Source organism: Bos indicus, chromosome X, assembly GCF_029378745.1.
Source record: "Bos indicus isolate NIAB-ARS_2022 breed Sahiwal x Tharparkar chromosome X, NIAB-ARS_B.indTharparkar_mat_pri_1.0, whole genome shotgun sequence".
Taxonomy (NCBI): domain Eukaryota; kingdom Metazoa; phylum Chordata; class Mammalia; order Artiodactyla; family Bovidae; genus Bos; species Bos indicus.
Window position 1 is genome coordinate 8380882 of NC_091789.1, and position 17801 is coordinate 8398682.

Sequence of the window (17801 nt, forward strand, 5' to 3'; positions counted from 1 at the left end):
ATTTATTGTGTTATAAAATATATATAAATATGACTTATTAATAATTTATTCAGTACAGGTCTTAAGCCTATTTTTATGTATTTTTGCATATAATAAAAGTACTTTGATAACAGTTTGATGTAAGAACCACAAGAATCCTTTAGTCTCTTCATTTATATTGCTGTTTAACACTTCAGATTAGCTAGTAGCAGTGTGAATATCTGATCACCAAAAATATTCAGCAGCTATCATGTAGTGGTTTTAAAGAAAATGGAAACATATGGACTAAACTACATTTTTGTAAGATTTTATTAAAATGCTCATTTGAGGTGACACGTTTATTAAGAGTACATGATACGAAGTATTTATGCTATAATTTTTTATTCATTGTTATCCAGTGATAACTTTTTTGTTGTTTATAAGAATGACCATGATATCCATAGAAAAAGGCCACTAAGTTCAGACTTTGGGATAATTGTACAGGAAGGACAGGAGGAAAAGAAATGTCATTTTTAAGGAGAAGAATATTTATATTTATGTGCATAAATGGTATAGGTTAGCTATTGTGATACTTTTGTAAAAAGAAATGATTGCATAACATGCAGTAAGATTTTCAAAAAGAAATCATTCAGAAACATTTAGAAGTACCATCAAGTGTGAAATGGAAAAGGTTTACTTGGGTATAATGTTGGACAGTACTGTACCTACCCAGCTCCAATTTATTCCTCTGTTAGTTGCTTAAAGGTGGAATCCAGACAGGTTTTTAAAATTTCTTAATTAAGAAATATTTTGTTTTAAAAGTATTTTGCATTGATCTTAGGCTCTTCAGTCGTCGAGATCCAGAGGAGGATGGAATGATGAAAAGAAGGGGACGACAGGGTCCAAATGCCAACCTTGTTAAGACATTGGTTTTTTTCTTTCTGGAAAGTGAGGTTAGTTGATGTTGTTCATTTTATACTTCCGGTTGGAACAATTCGGAGATGGGGTTAAAATGATGTAAATCTTAAAATCTTCCAAATATCACAGTAAGTGTTGGATAACATAGAGTTATACCAATTTATGTTAGTAAGATACTCAAATAATATGATTTATATGTAATGCTAAGAGCATAAATTTTGGAGCTAGAAAGACCTGATTACCAATTTGACTTCTCTACTTCATATTTATATAACCTTGATTCGGTTACTTAACCTTTCTTAAGCCCATTTTCCTTCTAAATGTGTGGATAACAATTTCTTAGACAACAGTGAGATAACCCATATAAAACTATTAGCACAGATCTAGCATTTTGTTAGTTCTCAATATTTGGTACCTGTGATGATGATTGTTGTTTTCTAGTATAGAGAAATACAGTTGGTTTTTGCATATTGCAGTTTTGCTAAATTCACTTTTAACGTAAGTTTTTATTAAAATTCTTAGGATTTTCTGTAATATGCAATCAAGTCATTTGCAAGTAGTGATAATTTTACTTTTTCTTTTCCTACATTCTTGCCATTAGTTTCCCCAGCCTTATTGTACTGGCTAGGACATTTAGTAGAATGTTGAATAGAAGTGGTGAGAGAGGATAGATTTGGATTGTTCCTGATCTTAAGGGAAAAGCATCCAGTACTTCAGCATTAATTATGTTGTTAGTTACAGGTGTTGTGTAGCTGCTTATTATATTGAGGATGTTTCCTCCTACCCCTTCTTTTGCTGAGAAGTTTTTTTTTAAATTTTATTGAAACATAATTGATTCAGCAAAGTGAATCAGTTTATATACAGTGACACACATACATACTTTTCACATTTTTTTCATTATGGTTTATCAAAGGATATTAAATATACTTCCCTGTGCTGTACTAGAACTTTCTTTATTACCCCTCTTATATATAATGGCTTGCATCTGCTAATCCCAAGCACCAATTTCTTTTCTTCCCCACCTCTTCTCTGCCTTGGCAACCACAAGTCTATTCTCTATGTCTGTAAGTCTGTTTTTGTTTTGTAGATTTGTTTGTATCATATTTTAGATTCTACATGTAAGTGATACCATGTGGTATTTGTCTTTTTCTTTCTGACTTTGCTTAGTATGGTAATCTCTAGGTCCATCCATGTTGTTGCAAATGGCATTATTTTATTATCTTAACAACCAAACTGCTAGGGAAGTCCCTATATCACATCTTCCATTCATGTGTTGATGGACATTTAATTTGTTTCCATATCTTGCTAATTGAAAATAGTGCTGCTATGAACATAGGGGTGCATGCGTCTTTTCAAATTATAGTTTTCTCTGGATATATGCCCAGGAGTGGGATTGCTGAATTATATGGCAACTCTGTTTTTAGTTTTTTGAGGAATCTCCATACTGTTTTCCATATTGACTGCACCAACAGTGTAGGAGGGTTCCCTTTTCTCCACATCCTTTCAGCCTTTTATTATTTGTAGACATGGCCATTCTGACCAGTGTGAGGTGGTGCCTCATTGTAGTTTTGATTTGCATTTCTCAAATAATTAGCAATGATAAGCTTCTTTTCATGTGCCTATTGGCCACCTGTGTGTTTTTGGAGAAATATCTGTTTAGGTCTTCTGTCCATTTTTTGATTAGATTGTTTGTTTTTTTGATATTGAGTTGTATGAGTTGTTTGTATATTCTGTCAATTAAGCCCTTGTCCATCACATTGTTTGCAAATGTTTTCTCCCAGTTATTAGGTCATATTTTCATTTTGCTTATGCTTTCGTTTGCTGTGCAAAAGCTTATTAGTTTGAATAGGTTGCATTTCTTTATTTTTGTATTTCTTTGCCTTGAGAGAGTGACCTAAGAACACATTGCTATGATTTATGTCAGAGAATGTTTTCTTCTGGGAGTTTTATGTTGTCCTGCCTTATATTTAAGTCTTTAAGCCATTTTGAGTTTATTTCTGTGTGTGGTAAAGAGGGTGTGTTCTAGCTTCTTTGGTTTACTTGAGGCTGTCAAGCTTTCCCAACACCACTTGCTAAAGAGACTGTCTTTTTTCCATTGTATATTCTATTCTCATTTGTCAAAGATTGATTGTCCATAAGTGTGTGGTTGGTTTCAGTTTATTGATTTTTTTGAGAGTGTTTTCTCCATGTTCATGCAATGTGTTGGTATGTGTGTGTATTTTAAAGTATAATGTCTTTGATGGGTTTTGGTATCATGGTAATGCTTGTCTCCTAAAATGTGTTGGATAGCTGTAAGGCCCTTTCACACACTGAATAGAAATGATTTACTTACATAGTGAATTGATAAAGTGAAAGTGAAGTCACTCAGTTGTGTCCGACTTTGCAACCCCATGGACTGTAGCCTATCAGGCTCCGCCGTCCATGGGATTTTCTAGGCAAGAGTACTGGAGTCGATTGCCATTTCCTTCTCCCGGGAATCTTCCCGACCTAGGGATCGAACCCAGGTCTCCCGCATTGTAGGCAGATGCTTTTACCATCTGAGCCTCCAGGGAAGTCAGTGAATTGATAAGTAATCATGTATTTTATGTTTTACATAATAATTACCACTCCCATTATGTTACAATATATTTGTAGTGTATTTTATAACTGACAGTAGTTCACTTATGTAATACAATTGCCAACCCCCCACCTCAGCGCAGATTCAGCCAACAGGGGATTCAACCAATAGTGGATTGAAAATATTTTTTTAAAAATTCCAGGAGTTTGAAAAAGCCAAACTTGAATTTGCCATGCACTGTCAACTGTTGGAGAAGGCAGTGGCACCCCACTCCAGTACTCTTGCCTGAAAAATCCCATGGACGGAGGACCTGGTAGGCTGCAGTCCATGGTGTCGCGAAGAGTCAGACACGACTGAGCGACTTCACTTTCACTTTGCACTTTCATGCATTAGAGAAGAAAATGGCAACCCGCTCCAGTGTTCTTGCCTGGAGAATCCCAGGGACGGGGGAGCCTGGTGGGCTGTCGTCTGTGGGGTCGCACACAGTCGGACATGACTGAAGCGACGCAGCAGCAGCAGTCAACTATTCACATAGTATTTGCATTGTATTACGTATTGTAAGTTATCTAGAGTTGATTTAAAGTATATGAAAGGATGAGAGTAGGTTATGTGTAAATACTATACCATTTTATATCATTGGACTTCCTTTGTGGCTCAGCTGGTAAAGAATGTGCCTGCAATGCAGGAGACCTGGGTTTGATCCTTGGGTTGGGAAGATCCCCTGGAGAAGGGAACGGTTACCCACTCCAGTATTCTGGCCTGGAGAATTCTGGCCTGTCCACAAAGACGCGGACGCGACTGAGTGACTTTCACTTTCACTTCAGTTTATACCATTAACTTGAGCATCCTTGGAAAATCTATGTGTGGTCTTGGAACTAGTCCCCCTCAGATACCAAGTTCTGTGGAACTGTATATATCGTTATTTTATCAGTGGCTCAGTCACATTATTGGAAATGTAAAAGACAACAATTTTGTGAAACAGGCAACATAGAAAATAATACAACTAGCAGTTATTAGTAAGGTCACAAGCAAGAATTTAAGTCAAGAACTTTCATTCGGTATAGCTCAGTATACCCAAGGTCATCTAACTTAGTTAAATGATTATATCCAGGTGATAATCCCCTGGTTGTACATCATGGAGCATTTAATCTTTATCTAAAGCTTGACTGCTGATACAAGCTTTAGAAACAAAATTAGAGTGTCCTTTTAACAACTTAATTAAATTTTTAGTAATATAACAACAAGGAACTATCTCAGAAGTGAAGAACAAAACTAGGATTTAATGTTCAGTGAAACATAAACATTTTTCATTGTGAGGGCATTAACCCTGCAGTCAGGGAATGCTTTATCCCATCAAATAAAAATGAGGTTTGTCAGGGAGCCAGGAAAAGCCAAGTGGCAGTCTTGGATTTCCCATAGCCCTGACTGTTTGATTTACAGCTGTTGCTTACCCATTTTAAATTCCCCTATTTAGGAGTAGACTATTTGCCATGTTTTAAGGGCATCAGGATAGCAGTAGTTTGACAGGGAGGGGTTAATTTTGTAGAAGCAGAAGCAGCTTTATCTACATGTACCATAATCTTCATAGAGAATGCTTGTTTACTTTACCAAAATAACAAAAGGTTTTAAAAACAAATATAAATCACTTAAAGGCAAAGAAATTCACAATCTTGTTAAAAGCCATATTCTAAGCAAACTTTGTTCTCTTAACAAAGAGAGAAAACCAAATACCAGTTTGGTACCAGCTTACTGTTAATAACAAAATTTGTTTGTAATATTAGAAAAGTCTTTTCCATAAATTTTGAAGAAGCAGCAGTATTCTTTCAAAGGCATCGGAGTGAAACCATTGAAGGCATGTTTAAAATCTGATTGTATTGCAGTTGACAAAGCAATCTGGTCATTGACAACATTTTATCAGGACATATCATATCTTTATGAATTCCACATAATTTCAGGATATCTATATTAGTAATATCAACCATACAGTATAACCTCAGAAGATTTACCACCCCTCCAACAGTATTTCCCATGTAATTTAACATGTCAAATGAACCCAGGTATTTTAATACCTCTCTTTGAGATGTCTCACGGGCCCTCTGAAGCATCCTAAAGCCAGCTAGAGGTCAAAAGAACTTCTTTAGAATTTAATTTTAGTAAGTTTTGCCAAAAATATCAACAGGATTTATAACCGTTAGATAGTATATAGGTCATTGGTGAACAACCAAAGTTAGCACAAGATTAGCCAAAAGTTAAAAAAAGAGTTCAAAGGTAAACATAGAACAGATCACTCCAGAGGTAAAGAATCTTAAAATCCATTATCAAAGGCAGTTCAACATCTCAAGAAAACTTGTATTACGTGCAAAACTCTTTTCTTGGGGTCCACTTTCCATAAAGCCTCTCTTTTTTTCTTAATCACTTTGTTTTTTTTAGAAACAGCCACCTGTAAGTCAGACCTACTTTCTTTTTTCTTAATAAAATGCAATTTCATTTCTCATACCTTTTTTCTTTCTTTCTTTTTTTTTTTTTTTTTCATTTTTAACCTAACTTATTTTCCCTAAGAGACCATGAACTGCCCTTAATATTAGCATTCTGTAGATTGGTGAACATAAGTACCAGTTTTAATTTCTAAAAGCATTTGCTTTCTTATAGACAACATCTCAGGATGGCACCAAACATATTCATTAACAGTCTAAAATCTCTTTAGTTTCTCTGTAAAAGGAAGTTAGTGTTCAATAATTAAAGTTTCAAAATTTTATTTTATTTGGAAATGAATTGAAGTGAATTTTGGAAAAATTTCAATAAATGTTTATCACTTAGTTTAGCACAAGCATAGAAATTCAAGTTACCCCTATCTGGAGAAACTATTTTAGACAGCCGTTCCTTAAGTGTAATTATTCTTAATAGAGTTTATCTAAAAGCTCTTGTTCCATTTCTGTTTTTCTTTTATTTAAAAAGTTTCTTCACTCGAGTTACTTTCCTTGTTGACAAATTTAGCTTGCATTAAACCTAGGCATGATAAAAGTATTACACAATGTTGATGACTCAGACATGTCTTAATTAGATTTACAAACAAGCATTAATATTAGATATTTAATATTGAATATGTCGCAGCTCACGTGAAGCTGAAATTCATTTAGGTTAATTTCTCTTGTAATTGTTTGATTTGTAAGCACTTACTTTTCTTTAAGCCAGTTGAATTAGAGCTCATTTACAAATTAACCTCATATTATCCAAAAACAAAGACACACACTGAGACATAGATAAATCCAGACAGACAGACAGAGGATCTCATAGTTTTCCACTTGAGATTTAAAATGTCTCCTTGACTCCTTTCTCTCTTTTCCTTTATTTATTTATTTTTTTTATCTTGGCTTGAAATTTCCATTTGCCCAAAGCTGAGGTCTCAGGCAAATTGGGCTCTGTATTTCAAGGACATGCCAAAGGTTGTGTGCCGTCCTAAATTGCTTCTGTCCTCTCAAACTCTTTGTGACGCCATGGACTGTAGCCCACCAGGGCTCCAATTGTAAGTTAAATTCCTCTGCCCAGGGAAATCCTTGAGGGGATCTTCCAAACCCAGGGATTGAACCCATGTCTCTTGCATGTCCTGTCATTAGCAGACAGATTCTTTACCACTAGTACCATCTGGAAAGCCCAGGCAAAGGTTAACTTCAAGCTTTTTTCTAGGCAGGCCTTTGTAAAAAGCTGCTGCTGCTGCTGCTGCTAAGTTGCTTCAGTCGTGTCCGACTCTGTGCGACCCCATAGACGGCAGCCCACCAGGCTTCCCCGTCCCTGGGATTCTCCAGACAAGAACACTGGAGTGGGTTGCCATTTCCTTCTCCAATGCATCAAAGTGAAAAGTGAAAGTTAAGTCGCTCAGTCGTGTCCGACTCTGGTGACCCCATGGACTGCAGCCTACCAGGCTCCTCTGTCCATAGGATTTTCTAGCAAAAGTACTGGAGTGGGGTGCCATTGCCTTCTCCATGTAAAAAGCTAGCTCTTTTTAATTGCATATGTAAGAGGAACTGGTTTTGCAGTTGCAAAGGAAAAAAAAATCATTTTAACCAGTTTTCTCCAGAGTGTAAAGAATACCATGGCCATCCTGTGCCAAAAAAGTCATCTTGCCTTTCTGTTCAGTTCAGTTGAGACCGACTCTTTTGACCCCATGGACTATAGCACTCCAGGCCTCCCTGTCCATCACCAACTCCCCAAGTTTACTCAAACTCAACTCATGTCCATTGAGTCGGTGATGCCATCCAACCATCTCATCCTCTGTCATCCCCTTCTCGTCCTGCCCTCAATCTTTCCCAGCATCACAGTCTTTTCCAGTGAGTCAGTTCTTTACATCAGGTGGCCAAAGTATTGGAGTTTCAGCTTCAGTATCAGTCCTTCCAATGAATATTCAGAACTGATTTCCTTTAGGATGAACTGGTTGGATCTCCTTGCAGTCCAAGGAATTCTCAAAGAGTCTTCTTCATCACAACAGTTCAAAAGCATCAATACTTTGGCCCTCAGCTTTCTTTATAGTCCAACTATACATGACCACTGGAAAAACCATAGCCTTGACCAGATGGACCTTTGTTGGCAAAGTAATATCTCTGCTTTTGAATACGCTATCTAGGTTGGTCATAACTTTCCTTCCAAGGAGTTAGCGTCTTTTAATTTCATGGCTGCAATCACCATCTGCAGTAATTTTGGAACCCCAAAAAATAAAGTCTGACACTGTTTCCACTGTTTCCTCATCTGTTTCCCTTGAAGTGATGGGACCAGATGCCATGATCTTAGTTTTTTGCATTTTGAGCTCTAAGCCAACTTTTTCACTCTCCTGTTTCACTTTCATCAAGAGGCTCCTTAGTTGTTCTTCGCTTTCTGCCATAAGGGTGGTGTCATCTGCATATCTGAGGTTATTGATATTTCTCCTGGCAATCTTTTGTTTCTGTAGCCATAGTTTTATAGCTAAAATATTGACCAAGTAGTGCTCAAGTTGACTCTGAACAGGGCAGGAAAAAAAAATTTGCTGAAGTGCAGAAGGAGTGGAAGAAGTTGGGCTTCCCCTTCCCCCACTGATAGATAGGAAATGTTAGAAGGGGATTAGCTGATGGAGAGGGAGACAGGCAGATGGAGGGGTGTAAGGCAGCAACAGGACAAAGAAAGAAGGGAGTGGGGGACACTGGGAGAGCCGACTTAAACAGTGATTTATTTGATCAACTAAAATATAATTTTGGCATTGTAACATGGACAGTCCTCAGAAATCACATAATTCTTTTTCCAATTATGTCTAACTTCTTGTTAGATAATTTTAAGTTAAATTCATGTACCTTAAGTTAGGGAGAGGACCATCCAGGCTTTCACCTAGCACGGCACATTCTTAACCTTTCTCAATCAGCACAAACCGCAAAATTTAAGGTTCCAATTCTCACACAGTTCAGTGAATCCCATTCACTAGGTAACGAGCAATAAGGTGAATCTTCCAATCTGGGAATAAAAACTTCATCAACCTTAATCTCTTTTTTCTCTTAAAGAGTGGCATTTTGTCTCACAAATCCTGCTCACAGCACCAATTAATGTTTTGCAGAAAGTTTACACTTTCAGGTTCAAAGGATTTGTTAACAAAATAAGTCACTCTTTATATACAAATAAATAATACAGATATTTATGAAAGAATGATCTAGCTTACTTTCAATATACTAACATTAAAAGAAAAGAGAAATAGAGCAGAAAGTACATCACCAAATTGGGTTCGAAAGTCCTGTGTCATAGCACATCTGGAGTCCCAATTGGGAAAGGGTCCCAGGGAGTGCATCCACTCCATGGGTGAGACTTCAAACGGGATGACTCTTTTGAGTCAGGTAATAACTAAATGCATGCATATAGTCTCTTCAGAAACAATTTTCATATTAATGATTATCATGAGAAATGGTAATACCTAACAGTGTTTACTTACACTTAGCAAGCTAAGGCAATTCTTCTCTTTCCTTTCTTCTCCTTGACATTAAAAAACATTGTTGTTTGAGTTTGTGTATGGTGCCAACAAAGCTTGCATTCTTTTGATTAAGGCTAGTATATTTGTCTAAGAGCACATTGTTCTTTTTAAATTTTAGTTACATGAGCATGCAGCATACCTTGTGGATAGCATGTGGGACTGTGCTACTGAGCTGCTGAAAGACTGGGAATGTATGAATAGCTTGTTGCTGGAGGAGCCACTTAGTGGAGAGGAAGGTAAGGATGTTTAATTATGGTGTTTTTGTTGTCTAGGTAATTTTGAAAACAGATTTTACTTATTCTGTTTTAGCATTAAAATAGTTGATTCAAAGTCTTTGGATAATTTTGTTTTCATACACATGAATATTAGAAAGGTATAGTTCCTGTCAATATTTATGATGTTTTATTGTATTTTATTTTTTTGCATCTGTTCATATTTTCATTTCTCAAATTGTGGACTGGTGGTTTACAGATTTATAATATTTAGTAAGTTTTAACTTGTTCTGATCCTTTTTGTGATATAGTAATAAGATTTTCTTTAGTACATTAGGTCAGATTCTGTCACAGGCACAAGAACTGTTATGTAATGATTATAAATGGCGTATAGAGAAAAAAATAGGTTAACTCTTTCTGATTATTTTTTTCCCAGCGCTAACAGACAGACAAGAGAGTGCTCTGATTGAAATAATGCTTTGTACCATTAGACAAGCTGCTGAATGTCATCCTCCTGTGGGGAGAGGGACAGGAAAAAGGGTACGCCAACATATTTTCAGTGTTCTAAATTATATGTCTCTTTTTTAATAACTTTTTTTAAGTTCTTATTTGTAGGTATATAATCAAATTTTTGAATCTTAAATTTTATTTTTTAGGTGATCTTTGCTTATAAACATGTTAGAAGTAAATTTTAAAGCATTAGCAGTTTGGGAAGTCTGCATTCCTTCTGTAAGATTCTTTGTTAGTTTACTACAGTGATTGTCAGTCCCTGTAAAGATTGCTTGCTGTGCATCATTTTAGAATGGTATATTTGTCTGTTGTGATTTATTTACAGATTTACTTTCTTTTAATAAAAGTAAGAGCATCATTCATTAAAATGGGGGAAATTTCTGTTTCCTGGGACTCAATTTTAATGCATTATTTCAAAGTTCACATGTATTGTAGACCAACAGTTGCACAGGCTTTCAAACTTTGTGAAGCACAAAAATAATTTTTATATTGTGACCTAGTACACATCTGTATATGTGTTTTTGTATGTAACTGAAGCAGTTATATAAGTTACAATATTGCAACGTACGTGATGCATTCAGTTCTCTTTTTTGTTGTTGTTGTTCTTCTTCTTTAATTACTAGTCGTTAATTATATTGAATTCATAACCCATGGATCATGGCACAACTTACAGTTGACTGAAATCCTACTCACTTCCATGACTATATAAACTAATAAACTGTATTTCCTAGCTGCTTTTCTTTTCATCCAAAGTTAGGGTAGGTTAGTCTAATTTGGTATTGATTTTGTCTCTAGAACTATTCAAAGTTTTTTAAAAAAATAATGTGCAGGCTATTCTCTTTGTTACTTCTGGGTTTCAAGTTTTATAGTAGAAATTTTTGTATCCATTATTTAAAATGTCATTTTATTACTTGCTTTGAATATTTAAACTTGAGCACCTAACAGTGTTAATGGGCTTATTAATAAATACTTGGAAACTTTGTTGTGTTTCCTTAGGTGCTTACAGCAAAGGAGAAGAAGACCCAGTTGGATGACAGGACAAAAATCACTGAACTTTTTGCTGTGGCCCTTCCTCAGTTATTAGCTAAGGTAAATTTCTGTCGGTATCAAGATTGTTGTTAAGAAATTACAGGTTTTGTTTGGAAATGCCATACAGAATTTTCTACTTATCATAATATTTCCTTACCATAATTGTGATGTTTTTGACATGATTTTTTTTTATTTCAAAGTACTCTATAGATGCTGAAAAGGTGACTAACTTGTTGCAGTTGCCACAGTACTTTGATTTGGAAATATATACCACTGGACGATTAGAAAAGGTAGGGTGTTTCGGTGTATAATAAACCTTTAAGAAAAATTGTTAATATAGTTCATCCCATCATATTGCTTGTTTATATTTTTTGAAATATGTTTTTATAGCATTTAATATAAAGGAAGCCTATATATTGTATGCCTTACATATTTTAGATAAGTTGTATTTAGAGAATGGCACTAATGAGGTTTCCCTTTGATTCATGTTGATAGCAATACCCTCCTTCCTAGACATTATGTTACTATGTCACTGACCATTTATGGAGATTGGAGGTGGGTAACTGGATAAGAACAATTGCAAAATGAAACAGCTAATATTCATTGAATGCATTTACTATGTTCCAGGAACATATATATTTATATGTATTAACATCTTACCAAAGCCCTGTGAGATAGATAATATTATTCCTGTTGAAGTAGGGGAAATAAGTTTGGGTCGATGAGTGCATTTTTTTACTTGACTAGAAAAACTTAAAATTGTGTCCTACTGTTGTAAAGTTACTGTATTTGAAGCTTTTCATCCCAGTTGTGCAGTCATTTTATGCCTGTCATCATACATGCCTTAGTTTTAATGAAGAAACTTTGATTTTGCAGCATTTGGATGCCTTATTACGACAGATCCGGAATATTGTAGAGAAGCACACAGATACAGATGTTTTGGAAGCGTGTTCTAAAACTTACCATGCACTCTGTAATGAAGAGTTCACAATTTTCAACAGAGTAGATATTTCAAGAAGTCAACTGATAGATGAGTTGGCAGATAAATTTAACCGGCTTCTTGAAGATTTTCTGCAAGAGGTATGTATTACAAGTATTTTGTCAGTTGTCCCCCACTGTGGCCCCACCCACCCCTACCCTCTCCATAACCAGGTCAGTCACAGTCTTGGTGGTAGTCCTTAGTAGTATGTTGAAAAGACATTCAGACTTTCTGTTCTATGATTTTGTTTTTTCTCCACCAAGAGAGGGAGGTGGCAAGAATCTGTAACTTAAGAGATGGTGAAAGCAAAATTAACACCTTTCCTTTTTTTTTAATTTAAAGAAATGATCTGGAAAGTTTCCAGGGTTTAGTTTAACCAGGAGGCTGTTAGGGAACAGGGAACAGAAAAGTTGAGCAAGATTGTTTCCATGTAATTTGAAAAATTGGGTTATTTCTTAATGGTTTGGAAGTTGATTTATTTATGATCTTTGATATTATAAAGCCTTGAAAAATTACAGCAACTGTTCATTTTGGTGTTTCATTGTTCAGTTCTATTTCCAAAGAGGCTTAAGCACGATATTCAAATACACTTGTATTTATATTGTGGTTTTTATCTTTTCTGGAAAGGTATACTCAACAGTTTAGTTGATTTGCATAAAGTAAAAACTCATGATTCTCAGATTATTGCATTTAGGTTTTTCCACATCACTTTTGTCATAAATGCTGCGAAAATGATACAGACTATTGTAATGTCCAGTTACTTTGTTTAACAATTAGTTCGTAAACTTTCTTATTTCTCAGTGTAACATTTCATACTTACTAAGTTTTGCTTAATTGGAAGTTTGTGTAAATATTTTGATGTACAATGATTACATTTTCAGTTAAAAATTTTAATGACTACCCTTGGCTGGATATAATTCTTTTTTTTAAAAAAAAGGTTTACATTGGAATGTAGCTGGTTAACAATGATGTGTTAGTTTTAGGTGGACAAAAAAGAGACTTAGGCATACGTATACATGTTTTCATTCTCCCTCTAAACTCCTCTCCCATCCATGCTGCCACATAACATTGAGCAGAGTTCCATGTGCTATCCAGTAGAACCTATACAGTTAGCCATTTTAAATATAGCAGTGTGTACCTGTCCATCCCAAACTCCCTACCTAGCCTTTCCCTCCATCCTTCTCCCACCTGGTAATCATAAGTTTGTTCTTTAGGTCTGTTTCTGTTTTGTAAGTAAGTTCATTTGTATCATTTCTTTTAAGATTCTGCACATAAGGGATGTCATGTATTTCTCCTTCTCTCTGACTGACTTTACTCAGCATGACAATCTCTAGGTCCATCCATGTTGCTGTAAATGGCATTACTTCATTCTTTTTAATGGCTGAGTAATACTCCATTGTATATATGTACCACATCTTCTTTATCCATTCCTCTGTCTGATGGACATTTAGGTTGCTTCTGTGTCTTGACTACTGTTAACAGTGCTGCAACGAACATTGGGGTGCATATATCCTTTTGGACTGTGTTTTTCTCTGGGTACCTTCCCAGGAGTGGGATTGCTGGATCACATGATAGCTCTACTTTTAGTTTTTTTAGGAACCTTCTTACTGTTCTCCATAGTGGCTATACCAGGTTTCATCCCACAAAGAGTTCCCACAAAGATTTCCTTCTCCACACCCTCTTCAGCATTTATTGTTTATAGATTTTTTGATGGTAGCCATTTTGACTGAGGTGAAATGATACCTCATTATAGTTTTGATTTGCATTCCTCTTAATAATTAACAATGTTGAGAGTCTTTTCATGTGCCTCTTGGCCATCTGTATGTCTTCTTTGGAGAAATGTCTATTTAGTTCTTCTGCCTGTTTTTTGATTCAGTTGTTTGTTTTGATGATGTTAAACATCATGAGCTGTTTGTAATTTTGGAGACTAACTCCTTGTTGATCACATTATTTGCAACTATTTTCTCCAGTCTGTGGGTGGTGTTTTGTTTATTGTTTTCTTTGCTATGCAAAAGCTTTTGAGTTTAAATAGGTCTCCTTTGTTTATTTTTGTTTTTATTTTCATTATTCTGGGAGATGGGTCGAAAAAGATATTACTGTGATCTTTTATGTTTTTCTTTTTAGGGTGGTATCATAAATGTAATAGCTTAAGATTTTTCACTTTTGTAATTAGTAATGTTTAATATGGTATAATTAACATTTATAGGGCGAAGAACCTGATGAAGATGATGCATATCAGGTATTGTCAACATTGAAGCGAATCACTGCTTTTCATAAGTAAGTTGAATCTTAAAGTTTCTGATTTTTTAAAACTATCAAAATCAGAACCAACTTACATGTTTTGGGATTATAATAATGTCATAATTTTTCCTGGGTTTCTTGTGCTTTTGGGAAAAAAGTGTTTGGAGTCATACTTTGAATATGAGAAACAAAAAAAAATTTCAACTAATACACTTTTTTAAAGTACACATTTTTTTGTTCTTGTGGGTACATGTTAGGAAGTTTACTGTATTTTACTTTAACAGTATTCTGTTAGCAGTCAAGTCCAGAACAGATGTGATTAAGCTTAAATTTTTAATATAACTTAATTCTTTTTTTACAGTGCCCATGATCTTTCAAAGTGGGATTTGTTTGCTTGTAATTACAAACTATTGAAAACCGGAATTGAAAATGGAGACATGCCTGAACAGGTTTTTATTTATTTACAAGTTATATATTTCACTTTGAGAATGAAAATATGTGATTTTTAAAATTTAATTGTGTTCTTTTTGTTCCTTTATAGATTGTTATTCACGCACTGCAGTGTACTCACTATGTAATCCTTTGGCAGCTTGCAAAGATAACTGAAAGTAGCTCTACAAAGGTTAGTGGTGTTTCAGTGGCGTCTTTAGTAAATATTACTCAGTTTTCAGCAAACTTAAACATAAGACTGATTTTCAATAAAGTCTTGCTTATCTTCTATTTAGGCATGTATACTTTTAAAAATAATTATTTGTAGTTTGATATATATTCCGTGAAAGAACATTTAACATGTGTTTAGAGAATGGTTTTAAAATAAAAAGTCACATTTGTAGGTGGCATAATTTATGGATTTCCACATCATTCTCAAAAGTTCTGGATGCATGAAGAACTGATTTTGTAAATCATGACCAAGAACCTTCAAAACATATAGATACAGCTATTGGGTTCCATAAGTTACTTATTACAAGCTACCTGTCCCTAGATCTTATACCTTGGTATTGTTTGGGGATCATCTTATTCACACTCGGATCTCTCTACTGATGTTCCAAATTCATAAAAAATCACTTTGTGGTTGAGTGCAGTGTGCTAGCTACTAGGTCATAGAACTTTCAACATTTTATCCATAATTGTAATCATTGAAGTGTTTAGTAATTGAACTAAAGAGTACTTTTTCATTTGTAAATTAGAAACTTAAACATCGTACTTGTTGCAGTAGATGTTGCCTTAAATATTATTTGAGCACATTTTTGTAAACATTAAGTGATTTCTGTAAGATGTAGAATTAGTTGTTTGTAGTTATTTTCCTCAAGAAGGAATCCTCTCGATAAGTTTGTTTTACATAAAATCACAGAATAACTTTAGAATTTTTTTGAGCTTTTTAAGTACATGATGCTGTTATATCTACAGATGGATATTTGCCTCTTGCAAAAAACAATATAGTACTGTTAAAATAGTGTACTTTTTGTCAGACCCTCAAAAACTTTATTTAATTCAATATCAAACTTGTAGTAGGTCCAGTGACTATGTATTAGCAGATATGATTGCTCACCTAAATCAAAAGCATTGAGTTAAAAATTAACATGGGAAAAAGGTAATACGTTTAGGAGAGGGGACAAAAAGGTAAAAATGAAGGTTATTATATGCAAAACTATTATGCTGAACTTGGTTGAGTTTTCTTTACCAAAGCGATCTCCAAGTTAAATCTATTATTTTAACTTGTCTATTACATACACTGAATGTGTACTGATATTTTGTCGTTTGGCATTCAGTATCAGGCGATGGGCAAAGGTAATGCCTCAAATAAATTAGTGTGAATGATCTTTATAGAGTATTTTTCTATTTTAAATTAATTTGCAAATATCTATAAAAAGAAAAAAACTTATTTAAAAAAATCTAGAAAAAGATTCATCCTTTTAGTGTAGGTTTACTAGAGACTTCTGTTGTTCTTGTTTTCCTTAAGTGGAGTAATACCATGAAACTAATTTTTGTTAGGCCTCTCTCTGTTTTTAAAAGCACAATCAGTATCCTACAAATGAAAGATACTGTCCCTTTTTTTAAAATCATTTAATTTATTCCATTCATCACTTGGCCAGCCATCAAATTACAAAGCAAGGATGGAGCGTAAATCCTGTTAAACATTCTGAAGCAGTGGATTTATATGGATAGCCATATATAGTCATATGTTTTTTCTCATTCTAAAGATCATTTAGGATTTTATCCATTAATATACTTGGTATTTTTAAGGTACAATTTGTTGAGATTTTAAAAGTGGTTTTTGTTTTCCTTTTTGATAAATGCTAAGGAAGAATTTAAATCTAATGTAAAAAGTTAGCACAATTAAGTATGTGATGATCTTTTTGTAATTTAAAATATCTTAAATACTGAATGAGTTTTTAATACAGTATTTTAAAATGTTATTGTTACATTTTTTTCAAGGAGGACTTGCTGCGTTTAAAGAAACAGATGAGGGTATTCTGTCAAATATGTCAGCATTACCTGACCAATGTGAATACTACTGTTAAAGAACAGGTTAGTAACTACTATAGATAGCAATCTTTTGTAAGCAACCCTGAACAAATATTTGAACTAATATAGAAAATTTGAGTAATACTAAAATTGGGCAAACTAGAAATATCTCGTATTTATCTGTGTATATCCCATGCTCAAAAATAGATTAAGTAATATTAAGTCCATTTGGAGCATTATCGATTAGTCTTATATTGCAGTCATTCTGTATTACTGTTTCTTTATGCCACACTTGGTCAACAAACCCATATATACAAAGTAGGTGTATGCAGTTATGTAAGTTATTCCTGAAAGCAACAGGTATGGCAAGTCTGCCTCAGGGAGGGAAAGGTCCATCTGGTTTTGTTATCTCTGAGAATATTATCAGATCTTGGCATTCCTGCCTGTCCTGATTGTGTGAAGTTATTTTTCTTATGTGGACTTTGTCTGAAATAAACATTTTAATCACTTCCCTGTCTTCAAAGTGTTACCTTCCCACCTCATATGCCCTCTTAATTCCATTCCTGCCAACTTTCTCATTCTGAAAATGCATTGTTACCTGGTGCCATGGGTAGTTTTCCCATCTGTAAAATTAATTCTGATCCTGGGACCGAGAGCCTATTTAGTTTTGAACTGTGACAATAAAGGACTTGGGACTTTAATTTTCTTTTCTACAATTCTGATAAGAGGTACAGAATTTCAGAAGGTATCAATAGTGAAATTATTTTATAGTTAAAATCTTATAATAGGATTTTAATGAAGTATATCTGTGTGTGTGTGTACATGTAGGTGCACTCAGTTGCTCAGTCATAACTGATTCTCTGCAACGCCATGGACTGTAGCCCACCAGGGTCCTCTGTCCATGGGATTTTCCAGGCAAGAGTACTAGAGGGGATTGCCATTTCCTCCTCC

General features: G+C 34.6%; 1 protein-coding gene across 5 annotated transcripts in view; it reads left to right on the top strand.

Moving 5' to 3' along the window:
- Nucleotides 1-17801, top strand: part of STAG2 (STAG2 cohesin complex component) — a 129848-nt gene that overhangs the window by 81359 nt on the left and 30688 nt on the right. For all 5 annotated transcript variants that reach the window (XM_070783423.1, XM_070783427.1, XM_070783426.1 and 2 more), the window contains exons 14-23: nt 800-911; nt 9532-9649; nt 10062-10165; nt 11132-11224; nt 11365-11454; nt 12041-12244; nt 14350-14420; nt 14746-14833; nt 14926-15006; nt 16821-16913. In XM_070783423.1, coding sequence (XP_070639524.1) covers nt 800-911; nt 9532-9649; nt 10062-10165; nt 11132-11224; nt 11365-11454; nt 12041-12244; nt 14350-14420; nt 14746-14833; nt 14926-15006; nt 16821-16913 — 1054 coding nt within the window. The remainder of the gene's footprint in view (nt 1-799; nt 912-9531; nt 9650-10061; nt 10166-11131; nt 11225-11364; nt 11455-12040; nt 12245-14349; nt 14421-14745; nt 14834-14925; nt 15007-16820; nt 16914-17801) is intronic.